The 23182-nt window shown below is 37.2% G+C and overlaps 2 protein-coding genes across 3 annotated transcripts in view; both read right to left on the bottom strand.

The window, feature by feature from the left end:
• Window positions 1–1669: 1669 nt before the first annotated feature.
• On the bottom strand, window positions 1670–3924 carry LOC130049796 (uncharacterized). Its single transcript, XM_056147805.1, has 2 exons — window positions 1934–3924; window positions 1670–1716 (listed from the first exon to the last, which is right to left on the bottom strand). The coding sequence occupies exon 1, from the start codon at window positions 3922–3924 to the stop codon at window positions 2725–2727; it is 1200 nt and encodes a 399-aa protein (XP_056003780.1). The 3' UTR covers window positions 1670–1716; window positions 1934–2724.
• Window positions 3925–14760: 10836 nt separating this feature from the next.
• The window catches only part of LOC125667384 (uncharacterized), a 44691-nt gene continuing 36269 nt past the window's right edge, over window positions 14761–23182 (bottom strand). For both annotated transcript variants that reach the window (XM_056146873.1, XM_056146872.1), the window contains exon 15: window positions 14761–16006. In XM_056146873.1, the coding sequence (XP_056002848.1) occupies window positions 15120–16006 (887 nt within the window). In that variant the 3' untranslated portion in view covers window positions 14761–15119. The remainder of the gene's footprint in view (window positions 16007–23182) is intronic.

The raw sequence follows: 23182 nt of genomic DNA, 5'->3' as shown, positions 1-23182 counted from the left end.
TGATTTGTTGAATTACTTTTATTAGGAGAACTTCCATCCCCCCCCCCCCCAAAAAAAAAACAAACGTTAGAATTTGCGTCATTAATTTCACCTTATTCAGAATGAGAGAAAATAGTAAAAATTATTACATGTATAGGAGTCACATTTCAAGCCCCATCAGATCTGTAAAATCCAGGAGCTTCCGGGGGCTTCCCTACTTGGACCCATGCACTGGGGGCCTAGCTGCAGAACTGTAGCTCTCTGAAAAAAATATTGTGACGGACAGAGAGACTGTCCGTCACAATATTTTTTTCAGAGAGCTACAGTTCTGCAGACCCCCCTGCCACGTAAAGCCCCCCCCCCCCCCCCCCCCCCCGCATCTCACAACCGCAATTCCTGGATCCACCCCTGATGAAAGAATCAAATCAAATCAAATAAAAATGAAGCCTTTTGATAAAGTATTTACATGTATCATGTTTATCATTTTAAAAAAATCCGTCTCCACGAACAATATTTTACAGAAATGTTAGGCTGGCATTCTACATAGTAACATAGGTGACATTCTACACAGTAACATAGCTGTCATTCTACACAGTAACATAGCTGTCATTCTACACAGTAACATAGCTGTCATTCTACATAGTAACATAGGTGTCATTCTACACAGTAACATAGCTGTCATTCTACACATTAACATAGGTGTCATTCTACACAGTAACATAGCTGTCATTCTACACAGTAACATAGCTGTCATTCTACACAGTAACATAGCTGTCATTCTACACAGTAACATAGGTGTCATTCTACACAGTAACATAGCTGTCATTCTACACAGTAACATAGCTGTCATTCTACACAGTAACATAGGTGTCATTCTACACAGTAACATAGCTGTCATTCTACACAGTAACATAGGTGTCATTCTACACAGTAACATAGCTGTCATTCTACACAGTAACATAGGTGACATTCTACACAGTAACATAGGTGTCATTCTACACAGTAACATAGCTGTCATTCTACACAGTAACATAGGTGTCATTCTACACAGTAACATAGCTGTCATTCTACACAGTAACATAGGTGTCATTCTACACAGTAACATAGCTGTCATTCTACATAGTAACATAGGTGACATTCTACACAGTAACATAGCTGGCATTCTACATAGTAACATAGGTGTCATTCTACACAGTAACATAGCTGTCATTCTACACAGTAACATAGCTGTCATTCTACACAGTAACATAGGTGTCATTCTACACAGTAACATAGCTGTCATTCTACATAGTAACATAGGTGTCATTCTACACAGTAACATAGCTGTCATTCTACACAGTAACATAGGTGACATTCTACACAGTAACATAGCTGTCATTCTACACAGTAACATAGACCGATGTGGAAGTTAGTGCACACGTGGAATTTCCATCAACTCTCAGAACACGTGTGAGTTAACGCATCAACTCTCAGAACACGTGTGAGTTAACGCATCAACTCTCAGAACACGTGTGAGTTAACGCATCAACTCTCAGAACACGTGTGAGTTAACGCATCAACTCTCAGAACACGTGTGAGTTAATTCATTTTTTTAAGAAGCGAGTTTTTCAGACGTGGAAAGTGTCACTTGAAATATGGATGGTCTTATATTTGTAACCGGTCTTGAGTATAAGAATAATCCACAAGATGGTTAAGGTCGTAGATTCGTTTACTTTTTGGAAACAATGAAAACAAACCCTATAACAACAATAAAAACATATAAGGACAAATACAATACAAAGACAAAAGACACTATCGAACATATGATATATGCAACGATACAAATATATATATATATATTGGTCATCATTTTATCGTCAAAGGACATAACTCTCTGAACCATCAATTATAAGTAATTGATATTAAAAAATGAATATAATGTACTGCAGTGAATTGCATATATACATGTACATACCAGTTTATGGAACTGAGCTACAGCTTCCGAAATCAAGGTGAACTGCTTAAAACTCTTATGATGACCTATTGAATAATTTACTAAAATACTAAATTCTGTACACATATATCACTCTGCGCATTTATATTACTTAAAACTCATTATTTACTTAAAGAACAGAAATTATGTTTTTCCACAATTCTACTTTCAGTAAATCTTTCACTCATGACTTGCACACAAGTTTTATGAATAAAGAAAAGTTTAATTACTTGTTTAAATTCATTACTTGGTTTTAATCATATAGTAAAACTATCAGCTACTTACAATTGTTGGTGTTAGCAAATCCTCTATAAATTAAATATATATTTTATGCTTATTTAGAACTCAATAGTGGCAACACCCTTTGGAATCTCTTTCAAAACTAGATTTTCCTGAACTATTTCATAAAAAGAACTCAGGAATTCCCGCCAGGAATTCCTATTGGCTAGAACAAAATACTAAGACCAATCAGATGACAGAACAAGTATGACACCTAAGAGATACATGAACTAATCCGAGTTATGTTCTAACTGGACCCTTACGGATTAAACCATTATATTTAAAAGGGTGTTTAGGTTTCTTTAACACACAACACAAAGTTAGTAAGTAGCGCAGCGCAATATGTATTGAAGTGAATGAATGTGAATGGCAATATAAAAATATAAAACTAAACTAAGTACAACTACCACAAACTCCCCCCAGTTGAGAAATGACGGCCTCGTCATTTGCTACAAATAGTTAGGAAAGATAATACTCCATAAAAAATAGTTGACTTAAATTTTATTTACATAATCTGAAAAGCATTTCAATAAAAGAGTTCTCTCTTCAGGTCGATGTGTGACCTCTAGCATTTCCCTGAATGTCTCTAAATCCTTGCTTCTCCTGTCATGGGTAACCTGATATACATGGTAGTCAGCAAGCTTCTTTGGTGGCTGTTTGGTCCTAGCAGATCGTCGAGGTAAATATTTCACTTCCTCCTCCACAGGCATCTGACCATCACCCTCTGGAGCTCGGGGTGAAAGGGTATCCATGGCTTCCCTCTCTGGTCGTTGCTGGGGTACATCAAGTGGCACTTCCTCCTCATTGATGATGGGTGGGTCATCTATAGGGGGTGTCACTGTCGGGTTAGGTACCGGTACCTCTACAAACAAACAATCTTCATCAGAATCGCTAGAATCCGATTCCTCAGTCCGATGTACTATCTTGTCTGTGATTTGTTTCTTCTCTGGTTGTGTCTTTCTTCTGGGCTTAGGAACTGGTCGCAAGGGAGTAGTTAGCATTTCGGGATCTATGCAACCTATCGGCAGAAGTAAATTCCGATGGAGAATTCGTGTTCTGCCTGTTCCATCCTCCCGTTTGACGACAAACACTGGGACATCTGGATTAGGTTGCCGCACAATCTGATAGGGATCTTCCTCCCACCTATCTGCTATCTTGTGCTTTCCCTCAAATGCTACTACTTTCACCAAGACTCGATCTCCTTCCTGCAAATCTGCTCCCCTTACTTTCAGGTCGTAGAATCTGCCCTGTTTTTCTCTTGCTCTCTCAGCAGCTCTCCGAGCAAGGTGGTATGCTGTCTTCATTCTGGATCTCAGATCCTCCACATACTTTGTCCTTGTTTTCTCTTCTTTGTCTCCAAGTCCAAAGGCCAAGTCCACAGGAAGCCTGGACCCTCTTCCAAACATGAGGAAATATGGAGACTGTCCTGTGCTCTCATGTCGGGTACTGTTGTAGGCATGAACTAATGATGGTACATGGGCCTTCCAGTTGGACTTCTGTGAGGGATTCAAGGTTCCGAGCATATCCATCAATGTCCTATTAAAACGCTCACACATGCCATTACCCATAGGATGGTAAGGGGTTGTTCGGGACTTCTTCATACCAGTGATGTTACACAGCTCCTTGATGATGTTCCCATCAAAGTTGGCTCCCTGGTCACTGTGGATTCTAGTTGGAAACCCATATTTGGTCATTAAGCTGTTGTAAAACGTTTCGGCTGTTGTCTTCGCCGTCTAGTTCTTGGTAGGAATTGCCTGTGCAAACCTAGTAAAATGGTCTGTGATGATTAAGATATGGTGGTATCCTCCTTTAGATGGTTCTAGGGTTAAGAAGTCCATACAAACCAATTCCAATGGATAGGTTGTCCTTATTGGCATGAGTGGTGCTCTCTGATTGGTGGGGACTTTCCTCCTCAGACATCTGTGGCACTTCTTAATCCAGTTCTCGATGTCGTTATTCATCCCATTCCAGTAAAATCTATCTTTTACCAAGGATATCAGACGATCACGGCCTGGATGTCCAAAGTTGTTATGTAAACTACACAAGATGTCTGGGACCATATCTCCAGGAACAACCACCTGCGTCTGGTCAGTGCCATCTATCTGGACTTGTCGCTGGAGTATTCCATTGCTCAAGAACAGAGAGTGGTAATTCCTGATGAGTGCTAGGGAGTTGGGGGATAGTGGTAGATCACTCATCTTGGGTTTCTTTCCCAGTTTCACATGATGCATCCAGTTCCTGAGTGTTGGATCCCTTCCTTGGACTTCCTTCCAGTTTCCCTGTTGGAACTGAGAAACTTGATCAGTTAACTGATTAACAATTTCTGAATCAACACACAAATTTTCTACACATGGAATTTCTAATTGTACACAGTTACATAAAGCTTTAATAGATTCATTAGAAATACATGTACAGGAATCTTGGGTTGTCTGTCCTGTTAGTCTGGAAAGTCCATCTGCATCCGAGTTGTTCTTTCCTGGACGATACTGGATGTCTAGATCGTAACTGGCAAGTGCAGCTAACCACCTATGTCCTGTGGAATCAAGTTTTGCTGTCGTGAGGACATAAGTAAGTGGGTTGTTATCAGTCAAAACCTTGGTCTTGCTGCCTGTAAGGTAATCTTTAAATTTATCGCAGACTGCCCACTTTAGTGCCAGAAATTCCAATTTGTGTGCTGGATAGTTCCTTTCAGCTTTTGTTAATCCTCTGCTGGCATAACTGATCACTTTCTTCTGTCCATCTTCCTCTTGGTACAATACAGCGCCTAATCCATTCAGACTGGCATCTGTATGTAACTCAAAGGGAAGATTGTAGTTGGCATATCCTAGTACCGGAGGTGATGCTAATGCTTCCTTCAGCTTTCTGAATGACTCCTCCTCCTCTTGCCCCCACTGCCATGTCTTAGAATTTTTCTTCTTGGCTGACTTCTTGCTATCTGTAGGTATAGGCATGAGTTGTGATAAGGGTCTCGCAATCTTGCTGAAGTTGGCGATAAATCTCCGGTAATAACCAGCAAATCCTAAAAATGTCCGGACCTCTTCAGGTGTTGTAGGGGTTGGCCAGTTAAGAACTTTGCTGGTTTTGTCTGGATCTGTCTCGATGCCCTGGTCTGATACAATGTGTCCTACATATTTCACACGTCTCTGGAAAAATGTGCATTTCTTTGGCGAAAGTTTTAATCCAGTTGCCCTCAGTCTATCAAACACTTGCTGCAGTCGTTGGAGATGTTCCTCGAAAGTTCTAGAGAAAACAATAATATCATCTAAAAAAATAAAACAGATGTTGAGGTGCAGTTCTCCAAGACAGTCCTCCATCAGTCGTTGGTATGTAGCTGGGCTGTTTGATAATCCAAAGGGCATCCGGTTGTATTCAAAAAATCCTAGAGGACCCACAGTAAAAGCTGTCCTTTCCTTGTGTTCCTCATCTATTTCAATTTGGTGGTATCCTGATTTTGCATCAAGTACAGTGAAGTAGCGATTCCCTGATAAATTGTCCAAGATCTCCTCAATACGGGGCAAGGCATAGGCATCTTTTTTCGTCTTGTTGTTCAGCTGCCTGTAGTCCACACACATTCTCAGGTCTCCATTCTTCTTCCTTACAAGGACTACATTGCTGGAGAATGGCGATTTGGACCTCCTAATCACTCCTGCCTCCACTAATTGTTGTAGGTGATTTCTAACTTCCTGGAACATTGATGGGGGAATACGTCTACATCGCTGCTTAAAAGGTGTAGGATCCACCAACTCAATCCTGTGCTTCACAGTTGTTACATGACCAATGTCTACATCTCCCCATGCAAAGATATCGCCATTCTTGGAGATCATCTCATTTGCCTTAGCAAATTCCTCATTGGTCAAACTGTCCTCAGGTATATTAAAAACAGTTGGTTCTGCAGTATCCTGGCTACTGGGCAATATGGGTATTTCCTCCAATGTCACAGGCTGCAGTTCAGCTATCACTGCCTTCGGTGCAATCTTGACAGTCCGTGTTGTGACATTGCTAATCGTAACCATCAGTGGTTCCCTGGATCCATACTGGTAATCAACGAGATTAGATATCACATCCAAATCCTTAGGAATGACTGATTTCTTGGTATCCTGTATCAGCGCTAAGGTCTGAACATATGGAACCATCTTATCTGCATAACCATTAACTGTTATTTCACTGTTAGGTGGTATGATGACTGGTTTCCTTTCTGCTGATTTAATTACACTTAATCTGTAATTATTCCTCTGCAATTCCCTTTCTCGCAGTGAGATGCATCTAAATGTCCAAAACCATGGTTCATGCAGGTGTGCAGTCTGCAGAAATCTGTCTCCATGGTCGTTTCTGGTTTTCTCCATCACAGTCTTAAGGACATTTGTTCCTAAAAGTATGGGAACCTTGCTGTGATAACTAGTATCATCCACCAGCAGAAATAAACATGCATGTTCTGTGTTATCTCCGAGACCCTCAGATAATACTTCCAGCTCTACTCCTCCCTTGTAAGGTAGAGTACTACCATCAGCACATTGAAGTTGAAAAACTTCCTTAATATCCTGGATTTCTATGTCTGAAAAATGCTGTTGGTAAAATGACTGGCAAATAGTTGACACAGTTGACCCAGTGTCTAATAATGCAGTGGCCGGAATTCCATTTATCTGCACACTCACTTCCATAGGATCTCCTATTAGTCCTGGTTGACGCTGTTCTGTCTTGTAGCCTGACGTCCGCGTCTCGATGTAGGCCCTTTGGAGTTTAAATCTTTCTTGTGGTCAAGTCGAACTCTACATCCTACTGCCACGTGTCCTTTCTGACCACATTTGAAGCATGTTATGTCTTTTCCTTGCTGTTTATCTTTGCCTCGACTAAGTACAACTACCACATATTCACAAGGACATGGGTTCTTAAAAATGCAAAATATGTAAATGAATAAATTCAGAATAGACGAAATTGTTTTGTTATTTGTGATAAGTGTATTTCAAATAACAGTAATTCATCTTTCACACACCCCTCCCTCGGGGTGTCTGTCCTTAAAACTGCGCCGATCAGCGTGAAGTTGAGGTGTCTGTCCCTAAAACTGCGCAGATCAGCGTGAAGTTGAGGTGCCTGTCCCTAAAACTGCGCCGATCAGCGTGAAGTTGAGGTGTCTGTCCCTAAAACTGCGCCGATCAGCGTGAAGTTGAGGTGTCTGTCCCTAAATCTGTGCCGATCAGCGTGAAGTTGAGGTGTCTGTCCCTAAATCTGCACCGATCAGCGTGAAGTTGAGGTGTCTGTCCCTAAATCTGTGCCGATCAGCGTGAAGTTGAGGTGTCTGTCCCTAAATCTGCACCGATCAGCGTGAAGTTGAGGTGTCTGTTCCTAAAACTGTGCCGATCAGCGTGAAGTTGAGGTGTCTGTCCCTAAAACTGCACCGATCAGCGTGAAGTTGAGGTGTCTGTCCCTAAAACTGTGCCGATCAGCGTGAAGTTGAGGTGTCTGTCCCTAAAACTGCGCCGATCAGCGTGAAGTTGAGGTGTCTGTCCCTAAAACTGCGCCGATCAGCGTGAAGTTGAGGTGTCTGTCCCTAAAACTGTGCCGATCAGCGTGAAGTTGAGGTGTCTGTCCCTAAAACTGTGCCGATCAGCGTGAAGTTGAGGTGACTGTCCCTAAAACTGTGCCGATCAGCGTGAAGTTGAGGTGACTGTCCCTAAAACTGCGCCGATCAGCGTGAAGTTGGTCGACATTCTATACGTTATAACTCTGCATCATTATTGTCATTTTGCACAACAAGGTGAAACGGTGAATAAATGTGTGTCTATCACGTCACTCATTAAGACTGAGAGCTCACAATGAAAAAACCTGATTATGATAGCTTCCCCTTAGTAACTGTACACAATGTAATGATAAATCCGTGATTATACAACACACCATGTAATGATACACACGTGATTATACAACACACCATGTAATGATAGACACATGATTATACAACACACAGTGTAATGATAGACACGTGATTATACAACACACCATGTAATGATAGACACGTGATTATACAACACACAATGTAATGATAGACACGTGATTATACAACACACCATGTAATGATAGACACGTGATTATACAACACACCATGTAATGATACACACATGATTATATAACACACAATGTAATGATAGACACGTGATTATACAACACACAATGTAATGATAGACACGTGATTATACAACACAGAATGTAATGATAGACACGTGATTATATAACACACAATGTAATGATAGACACGTGATTATACAACACACAATGTAATGATAGACACGTGATTATACAACACACAATGCAATGATAGACACGTGATTATACAACACACAATGTAATGATAGACACGTGATTATACAACACACAATGTAATGATAGACACGTGATTATACAACACACAATGCAATGATAGACACGTGATTATACAACACAGTGTAATGATAGACACGTGATTATACAACACACAATGTAATGATAGACACGTGATTATACAACACACAATGTAATGATACACACATGATTATACAACACACAATGCAATGATAGACACGTGATTATACAACACACAATGTAATGATAGACACGTGATTATACAACACACAATGTAATGATAGACACGTGATTATATAACACACAATGTAATGATAGACACATGATTATATAACACACAATGTAATGATAGACACGTGATTATACAACACACAATGTAATGATAGACACGTGATTATACAACACAGAATGTAATGATAGACACGTGATTATATAACACACAATGTAATGATAGACACGTGATTATACAACACACAATGTAATGATAGACACGTGATTATACAACACACCATGTAATGATAGACACGTGATTATACAACACACCATGTAATGATAGACACATGATTATACAACACACAGTGTAATGATAGACACGTGATTATACAACACACAATGTAATGATAGACACGTGATTATATAACACACAATGTAATGATAGACACGTGATTATACAACACAGAATGTAATGATAGACACGTGATTATACAACACACAATGTAATGATAGACACGTGATTATACAACACACAATGTAATGATAGACACGTGATTATACAACACACAATGTAATGATAGACACGTGATTATACAACACACAATGTAATGATAGACACGTGATTATACAACACACAATGTAATGATAGACACGTGATTATACAACACAGTGTAATGATAGACACGTGATTATACAACACACCATGTAATGATAGACACGTGATTATACAACACACCATGTAATGATAGACACGTGATTATACAACACAGAATGTAATGATAGACACGTGATTATACAACACACAATGTAATGATAGACACGTGATTATACAACACACAATGTAATGATAGACACGTGATTATACAACACACCATGTAATGATAGACACGTGATTATACAACACACCATGTAATGATACACACATGATTATATAACACACAATGTAATGATAGACACATGATTATACAACACACCATGTAATGATACACACATGATCGTAAAACGATTAGAATAAATTCTTGTCACAAAAACAGAATGTTTGTTTATGTTTGTTGTTTCACAGTCAGCGGTAACCACGTGATTTGCACGTGATAACTGGAGTTGTTCTTAGTCATTGTTGTAATTTTGTTCAAGGCATAGGGTCTAAGAGATTTGTAAAATTTTGCATCTTTCAAAAAGGTGGCGAAATTAAAGATCATAACTAGAAAATCACAAAAAGTTCTTCAGAACGTTTACAAACACATTGGACAAAATAAGTCCCTGTTCTCATTTGCCTAAACTGGTACCCGGTTGACTTCGCATCTCTTATGTTTGTGTGCAGCCACCAATCAGCGGGGTACCATTTCAATATGTTGTCCACCAGACAAACATTTTATAAAGGGCTAAAACGTCAAAATGATTTCATTTTCAAAGCGCTGCAGCTATAGATAACTCATAATTAATACTACAAATCTGTTTTTTTTTTGGCGTTCTTGCAAAATATTGTGATGTCATTTTTTTTAAATAAAAGATGAACCCTATGCCTTTCAGGGTCGACTTTGACATACATGTGTCATCTTGAACCTTTTTTTTTCACTCGTTATAATATTACATGTAGTTCACTAGAGATCCCTGTTTTGTCTTTAATCAGGTTTTGAGGAAATATAGAAACAGGAAATAAAGATCAGGCACGTAGAAGCGAGGAGGGAAGGGTACAATCACCCTCTTCCATTTTTATATGGAAGTAAAGATATATTGGGTGACTGACATAAGTTATGAACTGAACTTATATAAGGAAAGGTTACACTCCCACCCTTCCACCGCACATACACACGCGCACGCGATTACGAAAACGAATCAAAGCCTGGGAAATACTTTTAAAAACGGTTTTAGGTTATGAAGTCTCCAAAATTCCCCTTCTATGAGTGCGTCCTCCCCTATTTTATGGAGAGAGGGAAAACCTGCAGGCGATATTGCTGATTTTACATCTGTCATTAATCATTGTACATCGGGGTTTCTATTAGATTATACAGATCATGTCTTCTAAATGATACTACAGCTCATAGATTGTCACTAATATTCTAATACATTGTAAAACTTCAAACTAGATAAAACATCAACACATTAATAACACCAAAACTCACCCGCTATCAAACTATTGATCTGCATAACTGCATCCGCGTTACCGATCGCGTCCGAGTTAACGATCTCGCGTTTACAGGAGTGGTCTTGAAAGAGCTTCTCCATCGTCAACTTCCCATATTTATGTAGCAATATTCCTTTATCACCTGCATGTGGTGTTTATATATCTCAACTGATTCGATACACAAGAGATTGTTCTGCGCATGGTCAGTTTTTAAATCGAAGAAGGTTAATGACAAACAAGTTTATGTTACAGCTCGGGGTTTCAACAGTCTCGATTGAAGTCAGCATTTCGCAAATTATGTGGTCGTTATAACGATCTAGTTCGTCAATACAACCTATCACTGGGTCAAATCGAATGCTGTCTGGCGTGTTTCATACCGATTGTTTGGCCGTTATTGGCACACTGATTTTGACTACGGATAACTCCGTTAAAGGGAAAGGCAACCCTAACCATATAGTTGCTTTTATGAATAAAGTATTACTTACTGATATCGTAAATAACAGTCTTTAACTTCAAAAATCCTTCCTTAACAATTAAATCAATATTAATCTATCATGTATTTTAAATTACCCGTCGCTAAGAGAGTTAAAGTTTAATTTATGACCTCACACCGTCTATTCCGGTTGATTTCGTCAGCTGCATTGTAAACATGACAAGTCACGAACAGTTAAGTTTGGAGCGGTATAGATTTGAGCCCGTTCTTTCGCAAGAAAAAAATGAGAAAAGAAGACGTTCAGTCGAATCGCAGACCAGGCAGACGGTACACGTTCTTCAAACAAATGTCTCGAACCTCAACTTGTCATAACGCAAATGATGGATCCACAGTTTACGTAGTCTTTTCTTTTCAAATGACTTAGTTGAGTGGGGAATTTCAAAAAATAACCTTTTTTCACACACCCCTTCACATTAGTGTAATTAACTGCTTGCCAGGAAAATATCAACCTATTTATTCGTAAGATCTACCACATGCACATCTTTGATGATTTCGCAGGTGCGGGAATTTCAATTTTTGACGTTTTCAAATTAGTACTGAAGCATATCTAGGCCATATATCAACAGAATTGTATGACAAATCTTTATCATATGATTAATCCTATCATTTATCATGTAAAAATCATTTGGGGTGCCTTTCCCTTTAACCTGATCAGGATAGAAGGTTCACGGCGGGTGTGACCGGTCGACAGCGGATGCTTACTCCTCCTAGGCACCTGATCCCACCTCTGGTGTGTCCAGGGGTCCGTGTTTGCCTAACTATTTATTCTTTATTGCTTGTGGGAGTTTTGAGATTGATCACTGTTCATTATCTTCACCTTTATAGGAGTTTTGAGATTGATCACTGTTCGTTATCTTCACCTTTATAGGAGTTTTGAGATTGATCACTGTTCGTTATCTTCACCTTTATAGGAGTTATGAGATTGATCACTGTTCGTTATCTTCAAACTCATTTTAAGCAAGTGTCGAAACATTTCATTTTAATACACAGTAGAGTTCTGAAACGTCGTCTTTAAGGTATTCAATGTGTAATGACCATATTTCATATCTAATAAATGGATGGTGGAATATTTGTAATCATGGTATCATTTTGAAGGGTTCATCAAATAAAAATAACCCACGGTAGGATTTTTCTAAATTTTGTTTACTGCTTGATATATTTCACCTAGAATTTAACATTGAAGTATATGGGAAAAGCATCTTTTATTACAATATTTTAAAAACAAATTATATATTCATACTAATCTCTTGGTAGAAAGTTACATACACTTTCTTTTTATGAAAATATGAAATAAAATTAATCATTGACCACACACATTTTTAGAAAATTAGATTTTTCTTATTTTTACAAAGGGCAGACAACTCTTCCAAAAAGTCTTAAGTGCAAAAAGGTCAGCTTCTAATCATTTACCAGTCGTATGAATTTCATCCGCTTCACTTCCATCATTATTTAACAATAAAGTTTTATGTTGATCTAAATCCTTCAAAATTGTTCATTATCCTTTCATTATACATGGAATACCTTAAAAGGGATTGTTTTGCTAGCTACATTGATGGGTGGATCCAGGATATCAGTGTAGGAGGGGTGGGGAAAACATAGAAACAGAAGGGTATGTAGTCTGTCATTATTTCTGTAGTGTATCCATTTCATTGTAGTGGTGTGGATCCATTCATTGTAGTGGTGTAGATTTATTCATTGTAGGGGTGTGCATTCATTAGATTGTATGGGTGTGGATCCACTCATTGTAGGGATGTGGATCCTTCAATGTAGGGGGTGGATTTATTCATTATAGGGGTGTGGGTAAAAAGTGACGGAGAGTGTAGGTACCGTCGTTTTCAGACTCAGTGAATCCAGAGCGAATCTTTGTGGGAGCTCTCGTGTTTAATGTAATTTGATAACGAAATGGGAGGCGAAACAAATAGTAGTTTTAGTACGCGTAATTATCAACATTGCGTTTTTATTAGTATAATTATTACGTTTACTTCTTTCAAATCTACAATTCGCATTCAAAAAATATTCTTTAATTCATAACAGAAATACACTAGAAATACAACGTCTATGAAATTGTTGAAATAAGGGGATAGTTTGTTGTATTTTCGTTAAAAAAAAATTCAAGAGTTGATCCACAAAAAATTAGGAATTTAAAAGTAACTTGAATCCGTAACACCAACAAATTAATGCAGAAATGCGCTCTATATATTCAAGTTTTTTCTTCTTCTTCAATAACTTAAATTTCCAGATAGTTTTGCATACATTTCTTTTAACTATTTAATTTCTGTTTTGAAATGGCGTGTCTCTAAAAAAAAATATAAATAGTCATTTTTCCTACTTTCAGTAATTGATGAAGTTTTCCGTCCAAGTTTTCGTTTGATACATGCATCAAGAAAAGAACTATGAATTTAATTTCTTGAATAAAAAAAGACCCTGGAACTTTACTCATTATGACACAGACATCGTACTTTTATTGATGACATCAAATGATCGTGATCAGTTAGATTATTTATAAGTGTAAATCTCAATATATCGTTACCAATAAAGATAAAGCGGGGGGTGGTGGGGGGTGGAGCCTTAACATATATGAAACTTCTATATACAAGATGCGAATGCTGAAATATTCAATCATTAAGTTATTTGATTAAGATTATGTACATTGTAATATTGTTCTGATTTATCAGGGTTTATAAACTCTATGAAGAATGTCACGGAGGGTGTGACCGGTCGACTGGGGATGCTTACTCCTCCTAGACAGCTGATTCCACCTACGGTATGTTCAGCGTTTCGTGTTTGCCCAATTCTTTATTTTGTATTCCGTGTGGGAGTTATGAGATTGATCACTGTTCGTTATCTTCGCTTTAAAATACTACATGGGATTAATATATAAACTTTTTAAGGATGTCATTATCTTGACATTGAATAGAGATTAATGCAGATTTTTTTAAATACAAGATCATGGTGCGCTCTACATTATACTACAGGGTTTTCTTTTTAATCATCGCCTTTCTGTCGTTTAGAGCGCCCGTAATGTTAAGTAGAGGGAGGGTAACCCCCCCCCCTCCCATGCCCGACATTGGTTGATGAAAATAAAGGTTTGCCTATTGGTATGCACTTCCAGTCGTGGAATACTATGCGTTATTCTAGAAAATAAATTGGAGGAAATTGCACGTGGCGACCCCCACCCCCTTTTGCGTAAAGATTCCGAATTCTCTTATGTAGCACTACCTTAAACTGCTTTAAAATCCCCGCTTTCAAATTGCCCGGGCGACCCTGGTTTGCCTTCCCATTTTACCGACACTCAAAATTGAATATTAATATCCTTCAGAAAATGGACGACAAAGCATTTAATTTTCTCTACTCTTAAATTATCAAATCTCCGTTTTAGAATTCTTTAATTTTAATTCAATATTTTCTTCACAATATCATTAACTTTAACATTCTTGTACATACGACAATTTTCACAGTAATCAATATAGTGAACAATACGTACACGTGAATTTGTGACAAATTATATGATGTATATATGTAAACTGTACACTGTATAATCGGATTATATGATGTATATATGTAAACTGTATAATCGGATTATATTGGTTTCTAATCAACAAAAAGTAAGACATCTTTGGTCACTTTTCTGGAATATCATACAATCAGACACTGACTGCACACAAGTTAAAATTCCATAATATCCGGTAAATAATGGATTTTGACAGGTGTTGAGCAAACTTTCAATTTTATTTGAAGTCCGTATCCTTTAGATACTTGTACACGTTTATCGTGTTACTGTCGCGCTGTCCCAGATATAGGTTGTGTTGGTCGTCCACACACAGAGCCGCGGGATGATCTATTCCATGTTGTTCTCCTGTCAGCAGTAGAGACAGGAACTGACCGTCCTGATCCAGCAGGTGAACACTGTCATTATAAACATCACAGACCAGTACGTGTCCGAGGACGTCCGTACAGATACCACGGGGAGAAAAGTGAAGCTGAAGACCCGTGTAGAAAGAGTGATACATGTAACTCGAGTCTTCAGACTGACGACCTGTGTAGTCAAACCGATGACGTCCTGATTTATCCACCACTACTACTGCTCTCTTATCCATGTCAGAAATCCAGATGTCCCCGTTCTTATTCTCCGTGATGTAGATTGGTAATTCATACAATGTCTGTCCTTTATCGCCCTCCTTAATGACCTGGAGTCTCCGTCCTGTCCTGTCGTACCTCGTCACTTTCCCAATACTCCCCACCAGTATGTCGCCGTTAATACGGGAGGAGTGGATACAGTATGCTCCCCAGTCTGTTGTGAGGAGTGTGGTGAGGGTCCCGTCTGATGTTAACTTACGGACTTTATCGCAGTATATAAACAGGAGGTCCCCGTCCTCTGTGACGGTGTGACTCCCTCTACTATTGTATCTAAATGGAAATGATGAGCATTCAAATCTCTGTTTGTCGTGTAGTACGCGTCCGGAGGAGTCCACCTGTAGGAGATGACCCACATAATCACTCACCCACAGTCTGTCAGACGTCACCACCGAAATATGACGAACTTTACCAACATCAGATACGGTTATACTGGATATCTGTGAGACGGAGAAACCAACCTTTTGGGAAAGTGATATACCTACAATAGTGAAATCAATTCATATTAAACAATGATAGCAAATAAAAACGTGTGCGTTTCTTCAGAATGAAGTGTGAATATTTTTCTTGGTATAAGATTTATGAGAATTATCACAAATTTCCTTTGAATACACGAGTAATCAAATAAATAAAATGAAATAAACTTTATTGCATAAAATTGTATTATATATAGCTCTACAAATTCAGTAATGTATAATGTATACTAAATGAACGAATATTTGAATAAGTAGAACATTGAAATAATGTCGATGAATGATTTATATATTTGTTGATATTGAATTAAATAAAAGATAAAAAAAAATAAAAAATAAAATGAAATTCTAATAAGTTTTCATTCACTGTCACATTTATTTGGTTGATCAGCTATACACATTTTCAATACAATTTTAATACAATATGCAAAGTAATATATATATATATATATATATATATATATATATATATATATATATATATGATCCGACAATTATTACGAATTAAGTGGTGAGGGAAGTTTCTAGTATGCCGACGTTGTAGCAGAGACTTTCCCTCGCATAGACTTTCCCCCTGGAAAAACGGGCCCGGGATAGATCTTCCCCATAGGGGAAAAAAGCGCCCCAGTATATAAGTTCCCCCTATGTACAAATTCAGTATAGAATTTCCCCCTGGGTGGAAAAACCACCCTGGTATATAATTTCCCCCCTCCTGTTTCCGGATTTCATCGACCGGAATCTTTTTCTTCTCATGTAGAAGCTTTTGAATAAATATAGAATGAAGCAAACCCATGCAATTGAAGATAATAATCAATGAAATTTGTTATTATTGCTATGAAGAGGTACATGTTATAAAAAAAAAGTTACACAAAGAAACAAAATATGAGCTGTTAAATTGTTATAATTTAATGAAATAGATATGCGCTCATTAATATTATGATATTCATAAAATAAAGGATTTTTTTAAGATGTTGAATTTGGTTTTACACGCTGAAAACTTTGAATTGCATATAGTAAATACAATATGTTTCCCAAAAGACTTTAACGATGGCTAATGTCATTAGGGTTTTCGTAAAAAGTCGACAAAAAGATATGCAATTAAAATATCTAAAAAGTAAATTAGATGCACTGTAAAAATAAAAGTAATTTAATTTTCCCATTTATTTAAATGCGAAATTTCAAATTAAGAAGACATTAGCTTCTTCCCAATTTCACTATTTCAGATGTTAGATACTGGTAGATAACAGCAAAGACTTGAGATGTATTAATGAATTTTGATATACCATTACACGATTTGAATAATTTCCTCTTTTTTCTTCTTTAAAAAAACAACAACCCAACAACATAAGATGATGATTGTGATACACGACCCTGCTCAAAATAAAAGAATAAGAAGAAGAATTTCTGGGTCTAGATAAGGAAGAGAATTCTAGTAATAGAACTGGAAACGGATACATAGCTAAAATGTAAGAAGGGGGGAGGCGTACTGTCATTTAGGGGGAAATTCTATACTAGGACGATTTTTGCGAGGGGGGAATTGGGCCCGGGCTAATTCTTCCTTTGGGGAAATTCTATGCCAGGCCCATCTTTTCGGGGGAAAAGTCTATGCGGGGTGAAGTCCATGCTACAACACCGGTCCTCAATAACATGCGACTGTGTGTGAGCAGTTATTCTCTTGCCTTTGCTGAGCAGACTGAAAACACACCACCATTTGTATTTTTGTCTCGGATTATGGAAAAGTATGGTATGTTTGCTATTGCAGCACACGATTATTCTAAGTACTTTAAGAAATATGTGATACTACGGCATGTCAAACGTTGCAATATTTGATCTTTTCCATTAGTATTGTATAATTTTCCATTTGTACTCTATATTTTCCATTTGTATTGTATAATTTTCCATTTGTATTTTACATTTTCCATTTGTATTATATAATCTTTTCGTTTGCATTGTATAATTTCCATTTGCATTGCAAAATCTTTCATTTGTATTGCATCCGAGGGATTGTTTATTTTGATTTGTTACGAAGGATTTCATTAGTTTAGGTCACACTTATATTTAGCCGTCACCAGCTGTAGGTGACGTACCACAAATAGACTTACTATGCTACATGTACGCGCACAGTGGCGTAGCAGGGGTAGTCTAGTCAATCTAGCAAATCACCTCAAAGTAATTGCAACAGAGACAAACTCGATGGAATTTGATAAACAAATGCGTGATTAACAACATACAAAAAATGGGAAATATTTCAAATTTAGACTTAAATGTTTTAGTAAACTATCGATATTTTGTGGTGTTTACGGCACGCCGTACATGTAAAGGGGAGTAACTTAACTGTGACAGTCATCGGAATAAAGTTATACACGACGATCTAAAGTGCATGTAATCAAAAACGCGATTAAACAGCTTAACAGTTGTATTAAAACGGTGATTTTAAGACCTTCTATATACATCCAATATTGCTCAGCATCTCATATTCTTTGCCGACTTCCATTCCCGGGAAACTTTCACGAATAAAGCTTCAAAATATTTTGTTTGACCCTCTATTGAATTAATTTTAATTATAAAGCACAATATTTACTTTAGAAGTTATGAATAATCAATTATGAATAAACTCTTAAAGAATTAGTGTCAATTTACAAGGGGGAATTACGGTTGTTAAAAAAGAAAGTATGGAAAGCCATTCAGGTTAAAAGTTTCAGTTATTTTGTATCTTCATCATTTGAGCAAGCGTTTTGTATTAAAAACTTTTATAAAACTAAGTAAGTAAAGTGTTTTTGCTTTTCTTTTTCAAATTCAGGTTTGGGGAGTCATTCATGGGTAATAATAATGATAATAAAACATTGATAATATAAATAATAAAAATCAATGTAAGTAAACACTTGCGCATATAGAATCATGATTTGATGTAAAATCGAGTAGTTTCTCTTTCTAATTAGTATTGGGCTCACGGCCTGCGGAACCACATCTCCTAGCAGCATGCGAACACCGCGCTAGACCGCCCGGCCATCTATTCAAGATAAAACTTGTTTTCGATGACAATGGAATTCTCGCCACGCTGGCACACGATCATTGAGAATGGAAATGGGATACAGTTATTTATCGTAAATTTTAGAGGATCATACAAAATGCACTTTGTGTTTGAAATATCTTTATATAAAGCACAGAAATAGCAACGAACTCTGAAATAAACATAATTGCCCTAAGGGACGAGATCAATGTCGGATGAAAATTTAAATTCAATTAGTTAGGGGGAGGGGAATAAAAACTCCCGTAAGTTTCTGTCATCCGACATCGATAACACTTTAGTGGAAAAAGGAAAAAGACAAGCGACTGTTGAATACCACATAATATTTAAAACATATTAATGAACATTTAATAGATTTAATGTACACTTTCATTTGTGAATAAACAGTAGAAAAGGTATACAGAGTGTTATATATATTAGTACGTTTCTTTTCTTGTTATTCGATTAGTTTCAACATTTGTCAGATTAAGTTGTAAAGGGGGGGGGGGGGGGGGTCTTGGTGAAAACTATATGAACTTAGTTTTTTGTGAGACATTGAATTTTTTATCTTGTCCCTAAGTGAAGAATATCGTTAAAACCAGACGTCTTTTTAGGAAACGAAGTTTGTCAATCCTTGCCCTTTCTACATGCATTCACAGGATGCGACACAACGTCAAGAATGTTCGACATCGGAACAGGTCCTGTATGGTCAAAATGTAGACAAATCGCGAAAAAATTCTGTATATGATTAGTTTTTAAATGGAGGCAGGCTACTGACAAACAAGTTGATGGTGAAGGAGTTTCAACTGTTTCGTTTAAAGTCAGCATTTCGCGAATTATATGGTCGTTATAACAATCTACTTTGCCAATACAACCTATCATTGGGTCAAATCTGTCTGACTTGTTTCATATAGATTGTTAGGCCGTTTTTGGCACAATGATATTGAATAAGGGTAACTCCGTTTGCCTTATTAAGATGTAGAGCTCACGGCAGGTGTAACCGGTCAACAGGGGGTGCTTACTCCTCATAGGTACCTGATCCCACTTCTGGTATATCCAGGGGTCCGTGTTTGCCCACCTCTCTATTTTGTATTGCTTATAGGAGTTACGAGATGGATCACTGTTCGTTATCTTCACCTTCCTATATGAGGATTTCATAGAGAAAAAGATATATTCTGGTGTCGATGTCATATCGACTTTGTACGATGGAATACCATAAAGACACTTATAGGAGATTTGCTTTGTGAAGAATTGTTTAACACAATATCATTTTTATAAGTTCAATCATTCCCACTAACTACTAACTACAGCTTCAGAAGAGGAGCACTGCAAGACTTTTTTTAAGTCATAGAGTGGACTAAAGAAATGATTAATTTAGATCCTTCGAACTGGGGCTTATCACTGCTTTCAGCAATTCTCGTATCCGTTAAAACTAAATTACAAGTCGCGCCAGATAAACTTTTGAACGTTTTGACACTAGCCGTTGTACTTGTAAAAATATGGACTGAACTGTACTGCAATTACTCAAATGATCACTTATATAATTATCAAGCACGTAGCAATAATGGCTCTACACCTTTCATCATTACATGCAAAGTTGATAAATTTTTACGTACAGAGGTCGATTTTTAAACAGATTGGTTGCCCCCCCCCCCCTCCTCTTCTTTTTTTTTTTAAAAATAGCATTGTCGTGAACTGTACACAGTGGAAGTGTAAAATTGAACTGAGAGAACAACCTTAGCCCCTCCCCCCCACCACCACCACCACTACCACACACACCATCAAGGACTTTTATAACTTTGGATTAGAATTAACTTGTCAATTTTCAGGCAATATTGTGAAATTATCTTCAACCCCCCTCCCCATATTTTTTACGATGTTGCGTGCCTGATTCATTTTGCTTTTAATTCAATGTGTCCATTGTTTTTAAAACAGATTACTTCTGAAATTCTCGGTATTAATTGCACAATAATTTGGATAGAACTAAACATCAAATACGGCTATAACCCCCCCCCCCCTCTTTCCCAAACTCTAGAATTTGACGAAGTGCACGTATTAAGGATTTCTTTATAAAATCGAAGAAACTGAACCTTGTTTCGTCATAGATGTAGTACAAACTGTTAAAAATCAGCTTAATAAAGAATTTGGTAACGTAAGCTTTACTATACACTGTTTGTTTTAAAATACTACATGTATTTATGTGAAACATAGGACCGGAATGGTAAGCGCGCCTCCAACTTCCGATGTAAGGGGAGTAACTGCAAAAATGTAGGTCATCTTTAACAGATCATTTTTGAAGGGGCATTTATTTTGTGTTAACAGTTTATTTTAATGTTTAAATCTTCATGTGGTAACTCATATATGCCTAATGGACAGGAAAAAGTATTTTCTTCCAAAATCCAGTTTTTAACGATTTTTGTTGGAAAATGAAGATTTCAACCCAAAATTCGGAAAGGGAAAATAAATTTTGGTGCAGAAAAGTTTAGTTGTGTATTTGGACGTTTTATTCTTACATTTATAAGATCAATGTCATCTCTTCTATAAAACAGTCATTTCCTATCATTTCCAGTTTTTCACTATTTTTGTTTTAGAAAAAGGTAGGTTTTCCTACCTAAAATGGTATTTTTCATATATATTGCCAATAATTTATATATATTACCTGTTGAGCAGTTTTTAAAATAAATCCTAACTTCATTTTTTTATTGGTAGACTCAAATGTATGACAAAATGTAGGTTTTCTTCTTAAAATTTCAATCTTTAACAATTATATTCAAAAAAGCAAGATTTTACCCCAAAATTACAGTCAAGGAAAGAATATATTCTGCTGTAAAAATTTTAATCGAACATTTCCAGGTTGAAATTTGAGATTATTTTTACTGTATGTTACATAAAATGGACATTTTCTTCAATTTCCAGTTTTTAGCGATTTTCATGAAAAACACATCATTTTACCCCAAAATTCCAATTTTCCCATGGAAATACAAAAGCCGATTTTTAATATGTTGTTTGCATGTGTTTTCTTGCATGAATAATCAAAATTTCATTTCTGTTGCAATTAGTTTGAGGTTTTGCTCATTTATGAGCTAGATTGACTAGACTATATATCACTGAACCACAGCGATTGGTTCCATATAAGGACTAGTTGAACATACATGTAGCTAGCAATGATGAATCTTGCGCTGGGAGACACTCCCCTCCCTCCCTTCACAAATATGACATTTTGTATAGAAATGTCGAAAAAAACATGCATGTACGTTTTATTTTGTCAGAACGTACTTGTTTCAGGGGACCTCGCCCTCCCCCTGCAACCCCCCTCCACCAAGGCTTTGCACTGGACTCACTAGGGATCTTAAGAAGTCTCCAGACATCCAGCAGTTTACTGCATCCTTTCGCTCAGAATTATCTAGATCAGCCAGTGGTTAAATAGGAGACTAGTTTGAATATGCTGATCACATTAGACGCATAAAAGCGATAAATGAATTGGGAGGGGGGGAGTTACGCCATTGCACTTAGCAAATACGGTACATTCCTGCGAAACGTGGATCCTGAACTTGACCTCTTTAACATCTCGCGCATTACCAAATTCGATAAACGATAACTTGAGATTAATCCATTGAATAGTTGTAACAAACCAAACTCGATGTTAACAATTGGTGGGGACCGAAGGGCCGAATTAAGTCCCCCGAATCTACTGAATTCTGACTAAATAAAAATTAAAAATGTGCATACTTTTCTGGAAAGTTCTATTAAAACAAGAGGCCCATGGGCCACATCGCTCACCTGAGTCACCTTGGTCCATATCAGAAGATTTTCCATATCTATTTGCATGTAAAACCGTAGTCCCTATTATGGCCCCAAATCTACCCCTGGAGGCCATGGTTTTTGCAAACTTGAATACACTATGTCAGAAAGCTTTCATGTAAATGTGAACTTCTTTGGCCCAATGGTTCTTGAGAAGAAGATTTTTAAAGATTTCCCCTATATATTTGTATGTAAAACTTTGATCCCCTATTGTGGCCCCATCCTACCCCAGGTGGCCATGATTTTAACAAACCTGAATCTGCACTATATCAGAAAGCTTTCATATAAATCTCAGCTTTTCTGGCTTAGTGGTTCTGGGAAGATTTTTAAAGATTTTTTCTATATATTTGTATGTAAAACTTTGACCCCTATTGTG

This window comes from Ostrea edulis, chromosome 8 (assembly GCF_947568905.1).
Source record: "Ostrea edulis chromosome 8, xbOstEdul1.1, whole genome shotgun sequence".
NCBI lineage: Eukaryota > Metazoa > Mollusca > Bivalvia > Ostreida > Ostreidae > Ostrea > Ostrea edulis.
Note: the sequence above shows the minus strand (reverse complement) of the source record. Positions and strands in the feature narration are given on the sequence as shown.